The 17,675-nt window shown below is 39.3% G+C and overlaps 1 protein-coding gene across 1 annotated transcript in view; it reads right to left on the reverse strand.

Moving 5' to 3' along the window:
* EVL (Enah/Vasp-like) overlaps positions 1 to 5,115 on the reverse strand; it is a 261,471-nt gene extending 256,356 nt beyond the window's left edge. Inside the window, exon 1 of the mRNA XM_051978387.1 lies at positions 4,471 to 5,115. Within this exon, the coding sequence (XP_051834347.1) occupies positions 4,471 to 4,475 (5 nt within the window). The 5' untranslated portion in view covers positions 4,476 to 5,115. The remainder of the gene's footprint in view (positions 1 to 4,470) is intronic.
* Positions 5,116 to 17,675: the final 12,560 nt, after the last annotated feature.

The following is a 17,675-nucleotide window of genomic DNA, read 5'->3' on the forward strand; positions in this document are numbered from 1 at the left end:
AAAGAGAGAATCAAAGGGATAGGGTTAAGACAGAAAAGAAAGAGAGAAAGCTAAATTTCTTACCTCTTTTTTTTGCTTCTCTGCAAAACGAAATGATCTTTGGATGAGAAGAAACAAAAGGGGATAATAGGGAGCTAAGAACCAAGATGACTTGATGATTGATAAGAAGGTCCTGAATTGGACTTCTGGTCATGATGGCTGGCTCACTCCCATATACCTACTCTAGAAAATGCATAGGAAAAAAAAATCTACACCAAATTGAATAATGGTTAACAAATCAAATGAGAAACTAAAACTGTCTTCTTTCAGCTCAGAATTGTACAAAAAGTTCATAGGCAATAGCCAGAACCAGTGCTAGAAAACACATCAATCATCTCTTGGTAAGGCAGAGACAGATCAGAGACAAATATCTGTTGCTGCAGGTTGTGAGTCTGGTGGCAATTAGAATAGAAGGCTCCCCAAAGAAAGCTCCAGAGTGGTTAGAAAGCTTCAAATTGGTGAGTAGTAGTTAGCTTCCTTGAGAGATGGACAGAAGAAAGGGAATAGACAGAAACAAAACACTATTTAAGAGGGAGAAGATAAAGAGAAGACAAACAGGAAAAAAAAAAAAAACAGAGGGAAATAAATGGTTAGTAATCCTAACTATGAATGTGAATGGGATGAAATCATCGATAAAACAGAAACAGATAGCAGAATGGATTAAAAACCAGAATCCTACAATATGTTGTTTATAAGAAATATATTTGAAACAGAGAAGCACACAAGAGAGTAAAGGTAAGGGCTAGAGCAGAATCTATTATGCTTCAGCTGAAGAAAAGAAAGTAATCATAATTTAACAAAGCAAAAGCAAAAATAAACCTAATTAAAACATGAAGAAGGAAACTGTATCTTGTTGAAAGGTATCATATACAACAAAATAATATCAATACTAAATATATAGACACCTAACTTTTCTAAATTTCTAAATTTCTGAAAGAAAAGCTGAATAAATTACAAAAGGAAATAGATAATAAAACTATACTAGTCAGGGACCTCAATTTTTCCCTCTCTGAACTATATAAATCTAACAAACATCAACAACAACAACAACAAGAAAGAAGTTAAGAAGGTGAATAAAACTCTGGAAAAGTTAGATATGATAAATCTTTGGAGAAAACTGAATGGGAATAGAAAAGAATATACCTTTTTCTTAGCAGTGCATGATATTTACAGAAAAATTGACCATGAATTAGGGCATTAAAACCTCATAACCAATGCAGAAGAAGCAGAAATAGTCAATCCATTCTTTTCAAAACATAAACTATTTCAGCAGATCAATGAATTGGGCATGCAACTTAAAAAAAAAAAAACTAGAAAAGGAACAAGTTAAAAATCCCAATTAAATACCAAATTGGAAATCCTGAAAATCAATGGAGAGATAAATAAAATTGAAAGAAAGGCCATTGAATAAACTAGAATAAAACCAGAAGCTAACTTTGTAGAGGGGTGAGGGAGAGCAATAAAATCAATAAACCATTGACTAATTTGATTTTTAAAAGGAAAAAAGAAAATCAAATTACAAATATCAAAAATGAAAACTGCTGGGAAAACTGAAAAATAATATGGCAGAAACTAAATATAGACCAACAAAAATAAAGATAAGGTTAAAATGAGTACATGATTTACACATAAAGAATAATATCATAAGCAAATTAAGAGAACATGGAATAGCTTATCTGTTTGATTTTTGAATAAAGGGAGAATTTGTGAACAAACAAGAGATAGAGAACATTACAAAATGCGAAATAGATAATTTTGATTATATAAAATTGAAAAGTTTTTCCACAAACAAAACCAATGCAAGCAAAATTATAAGAAAAGCAGAAAACCGGGAGGAAATTACCTCCAATATATAGAGAACTGAGCCAAATTTATAAAAATGCAAGTCATTCCTTAATTGATAGATGGTCAAAGAATATGAACAGGTAGTTTCAGACAAAAAAAATAAGATGATAGTAACACTAAATATATATATATATAAAATACGGTAATATAAATAAATGCTCAAAATCACTATTGATTAGATAAATGCAAATTAAAATAACTGAGGTACCATCTCACATCGATCTCACTGATTAATATAACAAAAAAGGAAATGATGGATGTAGGAAAGGGTGTGGTAAAACTGGGACACTAATACACTGTCATCCATTATGAATGAAGAGTTGTGAACTGATCCAACCATTCTGGAGAGCAATTTTTGAAACTATGTTCAAAGGGCTATAAAACTGTAGTTCATATACCAAAGAACTACAGTCAGGATCAAATAATATCTGGCAATTTCTATTAAAAATGAGAGAAAATAATGGAATACAATATTCCAAAAGGCAAGTGATGTAGAGTTACAACCATGAATATAATTCTACAGGGTAGAAGAGAGGGAGAGGGAGAAGACTGTTCATAAAATAGAGAATTTTCAAGCATTTCTTGTGAAAAGACTAAAGCTGAGTAGGAAATTTGAAATACATACATGAGAATCCAAAGAAATCTAGAAAAGTAAATTTATTCAAATCTTATATTTGGGTCTGTCCTTGTAGTATTCAAATCCTAATGAGGGAGAAAAATCAAGTGTTTCTGTAGAACCTTAATATTTTCAAAGGACTATGAAGATATTTAACAAGAAAAACAAAGGACAAAGTAAAAATTACATATCAGTTTTTCTGAGAGTTTGAAGAGGGCAAAAAGAAAAGAAAGGTAAGGAATACAATAGTTTAGACAAGAGGATTAATTTCTCATAAAGGAAGTGCCTAAGAAGAGTATACAAGCAAAGAGGAAAAGTTAAGGAGAAATAGGCACCAGAGAAACCTTACTCTTAGCTGAACCAGATAAAGGAATGTTGAGTCCATACATACAATTTAGCATAGAAACATAAAACTCCTAAGTTGTATGAACTGATACAGGCGAAGTAAGTAGAACTAGGAAAACAATCTCTCCAAAAATAACACTTGAAAGACATCTTTGAAAACCTTAAAACAGTGATCAATCCAATGACAAACTATTTCTCCGGTTTATCTGTGAGGAAGCATGTTATCTGCCTTGTGACAGAGGGGTGATGGACTCAAAGAAGAAACAGACACTGGATTTGTTTTGCTTGAACCCGCTTATTTGACAAAGTTTACCCTCCCTCCTCCATTTTTTTAATTAGGGGGAAGAGAGGGGTGTGAGGGAGAGAAAACAATAGCTAGAAGTTATAAAGAGGCAAATTTAGTTTTGATATAAGGAAAAACTTCCCAACAATTAAAAGCATTCAAAAGTGGAATGAGTCCCTTCTAGCTGGAGGCCTTCAAGCAAAGACTGGTATTTGGTACAGTGGATTGATTATTCTTCAATTATGAATTGCAGTGCAACTTCCAATTAAACCCCTATCTTTCCAAAAGGCAGAGTGAGAAAGAGTAAGCCATCACAGAGATACCAGAGTCACAATCACGGTGAGACACGTATGCACAGAAGAGACATACAGAAAACACAGGTACACCGACAGATGGAAATACAAAGAGAGAATCAGAGATAGGCAGAGATTGAAGTCAGTGACAGGGGCAGGAACAGAGACAAGTACGGATAGGAGTGGGGGCTGGGAGAGAGACCAGCACCCAGAGGGCACAGACACTGATTTAGAGATGGACGAAAACCACTGAAGGAGACACATAGATTGCAGCAGAAACATAACCACAGTGAGAAAATGGGGGAAAAGACAATCAAATAGAGCAGAATACATGGGGAAGGGGAAGAGAAAGATGCAAGAACATGGCGAAAGAATTTCAGAAAGGGCCCCTGGATAGCCATCTGCCCTTCCTTCATTGTCAAACAGCAGAAAACGATGACATCAGCTGTCATGTGACTCCAGGTCTTGCCAGCCAGAACTGCCAGAAACGTTCTTACTTCCAGGTGTGAGACCCCTCCCTCCTCACCCATACACTTCCCAACCTGTGCCAATTGGGAGAACATCCCGGAGCATCCTCCCACACATCCAACACCAGCACTATCCCCGGGGAGATAAAAACGGGAGGGGCGGGGAAGAGGGACAGATGTCCGGCCTCACTTCCCCCAGGGATTCCCCTCAGCTTTGGGCAGAGCTGGATCAGGCCAAGGCCAGCTCCCGGTTGGAAATCTTCCAAGTTTGGACCGACGCACACAGCTAGCGGGGAGGGAGGTGGGGCCACGAGTTGTAGCTCCTCCTCACAGCCTCCCCAAGGCCGGGCCCCTGCCAAACACAGCCACATGTGTCAGACTCCTCCCGGACCCGTCTCGGGCCCAGCTCCAGGTTTGCGTCCGCCCAGACTCCCCAGCACGCGGCGGGTCTGGGGGGGGGGGGGGAGAAGAGGGGGCCGGGCTGCAGAAACGAGCCTCCCTCCCCCAAGCCTACCCGGCGCGCGAGTCCTAGGCATTCCTCCCCTACCCAGAATGAGACCTCACCTGGTTGAACGAGCTCACCTCATTTTTCCCGGAGAGCAAGCCGCGTGTCGCGTGGAATCACTGGTGGGGGCGTCCTCACTTGCACCTGCAGCTGCGTGGGGTTGGGAGGAAGAAAGGATGAGAACCTGGACTGATAATCAGGGACTCGGCCCCAAGCGTAGTTGTGGCAGTGACTCGGCGTTTGGCTGGATTTGGGAGAACGCTGATGGCTCATCGCGGGCGCGGGTGGCGTGGAGGCGGGGGTCCTTTGGCTGATTTGGGGCTGGGGGAGGGATCCCAGGCTGCTAGCTATGGCCACGGGTTCCAGCAGCTGACAGCCCTGGCCGGGTCCCTGCCATTTTCCTATGAGTGCGCGCGTGGGTGTCCCTTCTCCACCCCTCCCCCTCCCCTCCACCGCGGATGGGCTCGGAGCAACACACTCCCCTGGGCCTGACGGGGATGAAGCGTAATGGTAGTGGAAACACTCCTTAGGGCAGAAGAAAAGCAATCAAAAGCCACTCCACGAGTGAGAAGAGGACAAGAAGGGGGAGGATGGAAAGGGAGAAGGCCCCAGAACATAGGACAGAAGTTATGGAGAAGACCGGGAAGAAAGTGGGGCACACCCAGATCCCAAGCTCACTCACACCATAAGGAGGCGCCCACATATGGCTCTGCTGGAGTTGGGCTAAAAGATGCTTTAAAGGTTAGATGGGTGGGTAGGGGGAGGGAGCTCAATCTACTTTGCTTCCAAGACGTGTAGTTTAGGTAATGAGTGCAATGAATATTTAAAAGGAACACCAAGAGTTTGGGATCAAAAAATGACTGTTGGAAGAAAGCTGGAAGGAACCTTGGAATGAGAGAACACAAAATGTCAAGCAAGGATAGAAGAAATCTTATAGAGCATATGCTGCACTGATCTCCAAACTTTTTTGATCATTCATCTGTAACAAGTTTGAGGATGCACCCTGATATGCGGATATTTATTTGTTACATATGCACATGTAACTCCCCTAATATTTATAATCTAAAAAACAAAATATAAACATTAAACTTATCTGGCACTCTCCCTTCCTCCTTCCCTTCTTTCCTTCCACACATTTATTTAGAATTATCCCATCATACTCAACTCAAAGTGATAGTCATAAAAGAATTAATAATATTTTGATATATAAAAATCAAAAAAGTTGATCTTATTGAGTCCTTTAGGTCTTTAATGTTTATATTTCTCTTGAATGTTAATGTCAATTTGCCCCCTAAGTTCTGCTGTTTTCGTCACAAATACCTAAACGTTTCTCAGTTTTTTAATTATCCTTTTTTAAAAATTCAGAGTTATTACTTAAGTTTTCTGGGTAAGTTACTGTTGGTAGTAACCTCAGCTCTTTTATTTTATGAAATATATTCCAAGACCTAAGTTTCTTCAACATAATAGCTGCTAGTTCTTGAGACTAAGACATTAGCTTAAAAAGGCCAAGCATCTCCCATTGCACTCAGGACTATCTCCAGTTGTCCTGAGATGTATTTGGCCACCCAGATGAACTGGAGGAGAAAATGAGGCAGGTGATCTTGCACAGTCCTCCTTCATTTAAAGCCAATTCATTTGCATGTCATGGCATCATCTCTTTATTTTAGTCTTCTTTGAGAACAAAGGACCAAAAAACCCCACAACAAAAAGATTTCAACAAAGATGTTATAGGCCATGGACAGATTTATAAGGAAATTTAACCTTGTGGGCTTGACATCGTAACTTGGCTTTCTGATCTGCTACAGGTTACTCAAGACCTCCATAGAGGGTGGGACTGTAAGGTTGAGCTTATCTCCACCAGTGCCCTTCCCTGATTGCCTCAGGAAGTAATCTTATCAGTACTTCTGACTTTCTCTGCCAACTCTACCTTGTTACTCAGTTCTTCATCATTATGACTGGGAGGATGCAGGATGGTGGGGCTCTTGAGGTAAAAGGAAATTTAGAAAGAGGGTAGGACTTGGAGAAGGGGAGATATTGAGTTGAATTTTGGACTTAAGAATTTTAAATGGTTGTGAGACATCTAGTTGTCCAGTAAGTAGTTGGAGATGCAAGACTAGGTGAAGTGAGATGTTCTCTAGAGAGAGTACAGCAGCATGGTTTGGAAATACTTGAAGTAATTTGAAAGTTTGGTTCTGGGTAAGATAAGGTGAAAGTGATGTAATGTGATTTGGGGGCTTCTGTTTTAATAAGTCCTTGGTCTTCTGGCTTTGGAATCTGTCTCAGAAAACTGAGCACACCCAATCTATCTGAACACCACCCTCAATTCATCATTCCTAGCCTTACTCTTGGGCCATAGAATGAATATAGCTATGATTGAAAACTATAAGTCTATCTTCTTGCTTCAGTATCTTTACTGTATTCTCTTAGAATTCAGTTCACTCAGTAATTTTAAGAAAATCTTTGCCCCTTAACTAGGAGATGGGTTCAAGCCTGCAAAATCTTTTGAGACACCTCATGATATGTCTGGGGTCCCCCTCCTTAATATCAACAAAAGATCATCTATTGAATGAATGTCGATTAATGTATTATTCATATGTTCTCTATAATTTCCTGAGATTAAAATGTTCCATGCATGAGGAATGACAATGCAGATGGCTTTGACACTGAAAGAGTCTAGGGATTGTGGACTATCACTCATCCCTCTTAGAAAAGTGCACAGGGAATTGGAGCAAGTCGTCTTCTTTGGAAGAAGACTTGGAGGTACATAAGTTAACTTTGCAAGAATTTTGGAATACAGATTTGGGTACAAAAAATAGACTCAGACGCCACTTTTATTAGCCAGTAACTAAATATTCATTAAGTACCTACTCTATGCCAGGCACATTTGAGGGTAGCTGCATTGTAAAGAAGTTCATTTGCAACCATGTTAATTTTCCTATGCTCAAGATCAGGATCCCTATTAGAATTGACCTTGATCCTAGGATAGAGATGGTGTAATAGAACTGTGTTCTCCTCATTTTTGGGAGGGGGGTGGATCTGGGTTGGAAAATCCCTGAATCTCAATCCCTCCTGATCTTTGGGAGCATTCCCACCCTCCTACTTGATTCCCAGGGAAAACTCCCACAATAATCCCCACCTACAATTCATTTGGAGATCTTGGCCTGGGGCATAATTACCACCCATTATTGCCCTGGAAATTAGTCCCTCAAGTCATCTGGAGATTGCTCACTAGCTCCGGGCCATAGAAACCTAAATAAAAATAAAGATTGTACCCCAAACTTCGCTATCTTCCTAATCAGGAAGGGGCCCACTGAGAGAAATAGTTTCTCAGTGAAATAAACCCATTTTTGCCAAAAACCTCGCTTGCAGACTGGGACAGCGAATTCTTTCACAAAACCTGAGACACTGGCCTGGGGACCCATCACTGTTAGGGTATCTCTCAACCCTCAACATTTGGTGGCCCGTATGGGGATACCTGAAATTTTACATCCTCCTGGCCATGGTAAGCCTCCTCTTGCCTCTGTTGTCTCTGTTCTATAGCAACGGACAACCCAAACACCTGGGAAGGTTTAGGACTTTCAGGAGCTCTATGCTCAGCAGACTTTCTTGACTAGGGACACCTAGACTCAGAGTTCCTGCATCTGTTAGCAGAAGTAACCTTAATCAGGAGATTTCTGTCACCTCTTTCCTTCTCTAGGGATGGCTGAGAGGACAGCCAGAATCCAGAAAATCTAAGACTTGTGGCAAAAATGGGACAATCCACCTCTGTCTCTATTCCTAAGGATTCTTCCTTAGGCTGTCTCTTAAAAAAAACAGAGACAAATTTGGCCTGAAAGGCCTCAATATATAGGGAACCAGGAAAAATGGCCCACTAATGGCTCAATAAGCTCAATTAGCTGTAGCACTATCCAGCAGCTTGATTTGTTTTGCCAAAGGCAAGGCAAGTGGACTAAAGTTCCCTATGTCCAAGCCTTTATGGCCTTGTCTCAAGATCCTAAATTAAAACAGCACTGCAGGATGATGCTGGTAAAATTTATTGGAGGGGAATCAAAATTAGATAGTAACCTTTAAATACCCCCTCCTTCCTACTCCTCTAGGGACACAGGAGCCCTCCTCTGCACTCCCATGCAGTCCTTATCAGGAGGCATGTGGATCCCTTCCAGAACTACTCCCTTATCAAAGTTAGGACCTTATGTCCAACAATATTTCTTCAACTTGTTCCTCCTCATCTCCTGAACCAGATCCTGAAATTTCCCCACCCCTCTCCTCAATCCCTCTCATACAAGAAGTGGGACCCCTTTTTCTCTTCAGCATCTAAATTCAGCTACCCTTTCTAACCTCTACCCTCTGGGAGAAGCAGCAGACTCTCCGGAAGAGACACTCAGGGTACAGGTGTCTTGTTCAGTGTCAAATCTCTCCCAGATTAAGGATCTTTCCTGGGGAGATGTTAATTAAATAATCTGTCCCAGATATGCGGAGGAAGTTGCAGAAGCCAGCTTTGGGCCTCAAACTGACTCAGCTATTAGAAACAGCAGAGGAGGAACACCACATAGTCACAGCAAGAAACAAAGAACAGGCTCAAATTTTGACTGCTGCCATCCGGGAACTATAGGGGTTCATGTTTCAAGTGTCATGGATAGGGCCACTGGGTACACAACTGTCCTTAGAAGAAACCCCTGGTCCTTGCCCTGAATGCACTGGAAGAGAGAGACTGCTCACAGGGTTCAAACTCCTCCCCCTCCCCCAATGCCCTGCCCTCTGGACTTCTCAGGACCAGCAATGTTAGGGCCCAGGGTTTGGCCAGGTCACTCCTTACTCCATCACAACAGCCGAACCCCAGGTATCATTGAATGTGGCTGGTAAAACTATTGAATTTCTTTTTGATATGGGGGCTTCTCTTTCTATCTTGCTTTGGCACTCTGATCTCACCCACTCAGGATAATGGGGATTGAAGGGAAAATTAAGAACTGTTTTGAGACCTTTCCTTTGCCCTGCCAGTTTGGTGATCTGTTATTTAAATAATCCTTTCTTATTATTCCCTCCTCTCCTACTCCCTTATTAGGGTATGATTTAATGGTGAAATTGGGAACCATTTTCTCTTCTCACATCTCTGGGTGATTTTCTTTGTGCTTCTTTCAAAGGACTTTCAAAGTCCTCCCATATTCCCTCTGAAATCTGGGAGAAAATAGATTCCTTTGTCTGGGACCTAGGAATCCCTGGGTGTGCCACTCACACTACTCCAGCCTTAGGCTGTGGGACCCAGTGTATTCCCCCATAAATGTCAATACCCAATAATGCCAAAGGCTAGGAAGGGATTGCAACTTCTGATTGAGAAATTTCTTAAGCACAAACTTTTAGTTCCCTACAAGTCTCCGGCAACTCCCCAATTCTCCCTTTTAGAAAACTGAATGGGGAGTTTTGTATAGTGCAGGCCATTATTCCAATTCACCCCATTGTGCCTAATCCCTATACCATTCTTACTAAGATCTCTGGGGACACAAAGTGGTTCTCCACTCTAGATCTTAAAGATGCTTTCTTTTGCATGAAGATTTTTGCATGAAGACTCACAGTTTCTTTTTGCTTTTGAATGGGTGAAGCCAGGAGGGTATCCCCATTAATTAATGTGGACAGTTCTGCCCCAAGGCTTCCGAGATAGCCCACACATATTTAGACAGGCACTGGCTAAAGATTTAAAGGAATTGGAGGTACTTAACAGCAGTTTCATGCATTAAGTTGGATGACATTTTAATCTGCAGTCCCACCTGAGAGGCTTCCCTAAATGCAGCCATAAAAACCCTTAATTTTCTGGCCTCTAGGGGCCATCAGGTCTCTTTATCCAAAGCCTACATTGCCTGCCAGTTCGTTAAATATTTGGGCTATAACCTAACCCCCTTTCAAAGCCCCTTGACTGGGGCCCGATCAGGTAAAGGCTTTTAAGACCCTGAAAGCCAAACTGATTTCTGCCCCTGCCCTGACTCTACCCAATTTAGAAAAGCAAGAAAATACAAAATTTTGTATGTAGATGAAAGGCGGGGCCAGGTCCTGGGGGTCTTAACTCAGGTTCTTGGACCTGATCCCAGACCTTGGCCTTCTCAAAGAAACTAGACTCAATTTCCCTAGGATGACCCTCCTGCCTTAGAGCAGTGGCTGCCATGGCCCTTTTAATTGAAGAAGCCTCAAAACTCACCTTACGGCAGCCATTGGAGGTTTTTAACCTCCCCCCAGGTTCACAGCATTTTAGAAGCCAAAGGGCATCAGTGGCTCACTAGTGAACCCTGACATTCTGCTCCCTGACAATGCTCAGTCCGGAGACATCATTCATAATTGTGAGGAAGCTTTAGTTTCTGTCTACTCCAGCCAACCTGACTTGAGGGACATTCCTCTTGGGAACCCAGATGGTGACTGATTTACAGATGGGTCTAGTTTTCTTGAAAATGGGGAAAAAATGGCAGGATATTCTGTAGTGACCCTCAATAGCGCCCTAGAACCTAAGCCACTGCCTCCTGGGACTTCTACCCAGAAAGCTGAACTCATTGTCTTAACCAGAGCCTTGGAACTAGGGAAGGGAATGAGAGTGAGCATCTATACAGACTCTAATTATGTTTTTCATATTTTGCATGCTCATGGGGCTATATGGAAAGAAAGGGGATTTTGAAAGCAAAGAATTATCCTATTAAATATGCAGGGGAAATTCTACAATATTGCAAGCTGTCTATGACCCCAGAGAGGTTTCATTCATATTTTGTAAAGGAAGCCAGAAGGGAGATTCACTTCAGGCCACGGGGAATAGGTTTGCAGATTCAGCTGCTCGAGCTGCTGCCCATTCACCCCTGACTATGGCATCTTTAATCCCCCAGCTCCCTAATTCTTATACCCCTACATATAGCTCACAGGAACAAGCCCTTGCAGAAGGAAGGGGATACACCCTTTCCCCTTCTGGCTGGTTTCCAACACCCTCAGGCCAGCTTTTAATCCTAGAGGCAAGCCAGTGGAAACTTATTTTTGGTCTTCACCAAGCTACCCACTTGGGAAAAAATGCTCTTCAATCCCCTGTCAAACGCATTTTTACTGGTCACAAGCTGGGAGAAACGATCAGACAGGTCTGCCAGGTCTGCCCAGTCTGTGCCCAAGTAAATCCTGAAGGAGTTGTTAAATTCCCCCCCCCCCCCAAGCCTGTTCAGAGAAGGGTCACATACTCAGGGGAGATTGGCAAGTAGACTTTACACATATGACCCCCTGCAAAGGTTACAAATTGCTTTTGGTCTTTGTTGACACTGACTAAATGCAGCCATAAAAGCCCTTATTTTCTGGCCTCTAGGAGCCATCAGGTCTCCTTATCCAAAGCCCACATTACCTGCCAGTTCATTAAATATTTAGGCCATAACCTAACCTCCTTTCAAAGTAGAAGCTTTTCTCTGCAGGACTGAGAAAGCTCAGGAGGTATCAAAGTACTTGCTAAAAGAGATCATACCTGTTTTTGGCCTGCCCAGCTCCTTGCAGAGCGACAATGGCCTGGCCTTCACTTCTCAGGTAACCCAAAATGTGGCTGAGGCACTTAAAATCACCTCCACTCTGCCTGGGGTCCTCAGGCTTCTGGGAAGGTGGAGAAAATGAATCACACCCTCAAGCAAGTCCTTACTAAACTGTGCTTAGAGACTGGAGAGCATTGGGTGAAGAATCTCTCTTTAGGGCTTGTTAGAATCCACATTGCACCTTGGGAAAACATTAAGCTGAGCCCCTTTGAACTTCTGTATAGGGGACCCTTCCTATCCACTGACATTCTTGTAGATCCAGAACAGCATCTGGTCACCCAGTTTGCCACACTGCTTGGTGCGGTCCAGAATATGCAAACGAGCATCTCCCCAAACCTACAGATGCTCATGCTCAGACTGTCTCCCCTGTAAATCCAGAGGACATGGGTACCTGAAATCTTGGAAGCCTCAAGGTGCTGCCCCCCTAGGTGTAAAGTGGAAAGGCCCATAGAAGGTCATTCTGATTACTTCAATATCAGTCTAACCGGAAGGGTTCCCCAGCAGGACTCATGTTTCTAGGAATGAAAATGCTACTTGTTACTTCTCCTTCAAATATTTCAGAATATTCCTGTAAACCCATAGAAGACCTGAAGACATTGTTGCCAATTTTCAGAGTGTGAGGTGAAACCTTAGGGTAGTTTGTAATATGATCTTTAATATTAAAGTCATGTTTCCATTTAGAATGTATCATGGAATATGGTATAAGGTGTTCATCTAAGCCTCATTTTTTTCCAGCATGCTTTCTAATCCTCTTAGTTTTTTTTTTCCTAATTTATTATCAAAGAATTTTTCCCTAGATAATAATGTAAGGTCTGGAAGTACTATTCCTACTTCATCCCCTCTTCTTTTTGTCATTTCCCTCAAGATTTCATTTTTCCAAATGAATGTTATCATTTTATTAAGTCCTATAAAGTATTCCCTTGGCAATTTGATTGCTATTGCATTAAAAGTGTAAATTAATTTTGATGGTATTGTAATTTTTATTAAATTGACATGACCTAGTCATGATCACTGAATATCTCTTCAGCTATTTAAAATCATCAAAACTAACCAAAATGCTGAAAATGACTGATATTATACATACATATGTATGTCTATATGTATTTATAGGCTTATATGGGGCACCCTTGATGAAGATTTCAGAAAGAAATGGATAAGCTTTTAAAAATTCTATAATACCATAGTACAATCTTACAATCAAGTTTGATAAAAAAGAATAAAAAATATAAATTTTCAATGTTAATTTTTTGTTGATGTAAAAACAAAAACAAAACAAACCATTGAGATTCCCTGGGAGATGTAACAAAAGACATAACTTTTATTAGATGATCATTAGATCATTAATATCAAGGAAAGAATACATAAAAAAGGGAGAGTATATACACTAAAGATATATCACCATAATGGAATATGCCTCACAAAGTCCAATGGGAAGAATTATTTCCTATAGATGGTGAGGTCATACAGATAAATATACCTTTTTATGAATGGTATCACGATCATTGCACCAAACACTGATATACTGCAGAGTATCCTAAATAAGATGAATCATTACTCAAAAGAGTCTCGTTTAATTACCCAAACAAGAAAATACAAGTAGATTGAAGAATAGCTGTCATCAGTATTATGATACCCAGTTGTTCAGGTGATTCATAGAACTGATTTAGCTGTACACATCTCTTGAAGAGACACTGCAAATGTACATTGGGGTGAAGACATAATGAAATGGAAACTGGATCAATTTTGAGAACTTGTGCAGTCATTTAAGTTTCTTCCTGGAACAAAGACTTATTTTTAAAACATCAAATTTTTATGTGGCTCCGAATCAGTAGGCAGAACTTACAAAGTTGGTGGTTGCTCAAAGAGCAATGGAGCAGTTCATGGTAGTGATGTGTAGTCTAAAACATATAACTAAAGAGGACTTTCGACCTTTGTATGTGGACTAGAAAAAGACCTGGATCCACCCTATAGAAAGAGTGAGATACCGTGAATAAAGTGCTCTATTCCTATTCTCATATTGGTAAGACATCTAGAAAGAGCATTTAAGCAAATTCATTGAAATTCTAATGGAGGTTCTATATGAGAAGATTTTCAAGAGATGCAAGAATGAGAAAGCATGAATGGTGATCTGCACTTTTTGGAGGAAATAGCCATATCAATGAGATCACAAATATGTTAATTTTTGTTTGGAGGAAATTTTCTTCTGGATTATTTACATTACATTCATTTTTTTACTTTATTTTTTCTCCCTCCCTCCCTCTCTTTTCTTTCTTTACCTAGGTGAATGAAATCCTCCTCCCTGCCTTTCCTCCAATTTCTTTAAGTATCATTTTTTTTCTTTTCCCAATACAATTTTTTTTTTACTTTGCTCTCTCTTTTCATCATTTCTCTTTGTCAATTCTGAATGTTATTTTCTTATTTATGGATTATATATTCTTTGTCCCTTGTGGAGGTAAAGCTTCTGGAGTGCCAGTTTTGAGCTCTCTTCTATTATTGTATTTGTAAATCATATATTTATCCCCCCATTTTCCTCTCTGGTTTACTCTTAGAAATATCAATTCATGATGGAAGTAATATCAGATGGAAGCAATGTTGTATGTGTCTCAAGTGATGAAACTCATTCTTAACTCTAGTCCTGTAGGGTAAAGGGAAGATGATGTCATTCCTAAGGTCATAGGAATGTTTGATCCTAAGTCTCCCTTCCTCCCTGAATCTTTTACTACATACATGTATCTTTTCCATGAGAATGTTCTTTATTGGTACTCTCTTCTTTCTTCTCTTTTTCCAAGCCTTCAGCTCCGCTTCTTTTATTCTGTTTTCTTAACAAGTCACCTCTTTGTTTTTCTTTTTTTGGAGAGAAAAAAAGGAATTATCTCCTTATTGTTACCCTAAGACTTGGTAGGAGTGCACCCATTGTTCTCCTATCATTTATTCCATATCTCCTAACCTAATATATACAATTTCCTACTCTCTTACTCCTTCCAATATAAGCTATTGATTTAATTATAAAGGCTTAGGAACTTTAGCCCATATAGTACTAATTCAACTCTTCCATCTTTCCTTTGCCCAATTCTGCAAGTTTGCCTTAAATATTCCCTTAGGTATGTATTAGTTGTCTAACTATTGATATTTGCCATGCATGTTCTGTTCAGTCCTAACACGGCCTCCCAGGCTGTTCTTCATGTAAGACATTCTATCTCCCAACTATGATCATTTTTAGTGGCTGTAAAGTTGCTTAGCACTCTCTCCCTCCCTTTTCCACCTTCTAGTTTCCTTTATGATTTAGCTAAAAAACTTATCTTCTGGAAGAACCCTTCCTAGTTTTCCTTAATCTTAGAGCCTTCCTCTGTGATTAACTTCAGTTTATTCTGTGTGTGTGTATGTATTTATATATATTTCCTTATTGAAATTGTGAATTTTGATAATTATATGCTTTAGAATTTGAAGTCCCTTCCCTCTTCTCCTCCCCTCCCCCACCGTGATATGTGTACTCAGTTAAATCACTGCTTTGTTTATATTCAGAAGTTCTGGACAGTCTTGTTTTGTTTTGTTTTGTTTTTTTGGCAGTATAGCAATCAGGATTTTTTATTTGTCATGCTTTTCTGTTGATACTTAAATCCTATGATATTTAAATTATCTCTATACTTTTCTGTTTTCAATTTATTTCTCTTTTGAAAAATTTCCTCTCTAGTATTTTTGTGTTTAAAATACATTATTCTCTCTCAAGACTTATTTCTTTTGAGATATTTTCCATCATATATTTCCCCCATTCTATGTTTTAAAATTCTGCATTGAGCCCTGATTTTTCACATAAATTCATTCTTTTAAAACATTTATTACTCTTTTGAAACATTCTAGAATTTCTTATTCCATGATCTCTGGACTTTGTTACAATACTTGTTCAATGTGACCTGGCTTCTTCCTGAGGTATTATTTCTTTTTTCCTTTTCCTTCTCATTTTTTCTTTCTCTTCTAAATTCTCTATTCTATCTGCTTACAGATTTTTATTGAGGATCTTTTCTTGAATTTTTATCCTTTCTCCTGTATTCTGCTTCTCACCTCTGGGGTTTTTTCCCCACTGGTTAATTCTTCCCTTTTACATTGCAGCACTGATTCCTTCCCCATACCGCTACCCCTTCTCTCCTTCTTCCCCTCCCCAACACTTAACAGCAGGAATCTATCTTCTTCAAATAAGGGACATAAGAACTGTTTTGGACAAGTTCCCGTCATGGATAACCTGGGGATGGAGGAGAGAGGATTAATTTTAGTTAGATTTCTAGTACTTTTCCCTTTTAGCCTGTTGTCCTCAGTGCAGGCCGTATCTGCACATATTTTGCATTCACTCTTTTCTTTCCTTGGTTTAAAAATTAGACTCTTGTAGAGTTAGGAAGAATTAAGGGTAAATCACAGCCATGGGGGAATTCTCTGTGGTTGGACTGTGAAGCATGCTTATTTTCTTGTATTTTCTGAATTTAACACATGCAATTGTGGGAGCTGAGGTGCTAGTATTTAAATTCTTCAACATTATTTCATTAAAAAAAATCTTGTACAGATTTATTTTTATTTCATATAAATAATAAAATAATAAATTGATGGCTCTGTCATCTCATCCCTTTCTCATTTTAGTTATGTATAATTTCTAAATATCTAGTTAATTTTAAATTTGTTTTCTGACTTCATTTCTAGCACTATTTTCTAATGGAATGAGTTTGGTTTTAACTGAATCTAATATTCTGTTAGTATTCTTTAAGGACATTTCTAATCTATTGAGTTTCATCATTTTTTGTAAGATTTTTAAAATCACATTCCATTCCCCCATCATTTCATCTTGTGATTTTTTTTTTTTTTGTGAATTTCATTTATTTCTTGATTTGGTTGCTTTACTATGTGACCTGAAAAAAAATTTAGCCTTATTTTTCATACTACTACCAGTACATCTTCAGTATCTCTCTCTTTCCCTTCTATCCTGCCCTCTCCTTCATGTTTTGCCTTTGTTTCTTTTGTTCCCCTCCATAATGGTAAAACTATTCATTTCTAAAAATGTACTTTCCCCCCTCATTTTTTGGGGAAAATTTCTTATAGTTTTGCTTCTCTTTGGAACTTATGTAACTTTATCAGCAGGATTTTGTCAAAATAGCTAATCTCTTACTCCTTCAACTTTGCAGTATTTTCCTATGAAATATTTACTGCTGCTGCCCCTCTTCTCTATTTCTGCCACACCGCCATCTTAGTTCAGGCCTTCTTTGCCTTTTGTTTGGACTATTACAGTAGCCTACCCATGAGACTTCCCATATCTACTTTCTTGCCTCTTTACTTCATGCTTCTTCCTGACATCAGATTACTTTATTTTAAGTACCCTACTCTTCAATCTTTCCTGTTTGTCTAGTGAACATATTCAAATTCCATAGTTTAGATAGTTCAAGATACTTCACAATTTAACATGAAATCCTATAAAAGTATTCAAAACATCCTGAAGCACAGCACATGGTCCATGTGAATGGAAGATTTCCAACAATCTATGTATGAAAAATGACATTATGAAGGTGATAGATAACTTCATAATTTAAGTAAATACAATTTATGTATTACCATTTTGAGAATTAAAAAATTTCAATAGTTACTAGGGAAGGCTTGGATAAGATTAGTTTCCTTTAAATCATATAGTTTATAAGAAATTCACTTTTAGTTTTCTGGATCATGGATGATATATTGGTAAAAACAGACAAACAGTAAAGATACGAACAAACCAA

This window comes from Antechinus flavipes, chromosome 2 (genome assembly GCF_016432865.1).
Source record: "Antechinus flavipes isolate AdamAnt ecotype Samford, QLD, Australia chromosome 2, AdamAnt_v2, whole genome shotgun sequence".
In the NCBI taxonomy this organism is placed as follows: Eukaryota; Metazoa; Chordata; class Mammalia; order Dasyuromorphia; family Dasyuridae; genus Antechinus; species Antechinus flavipes.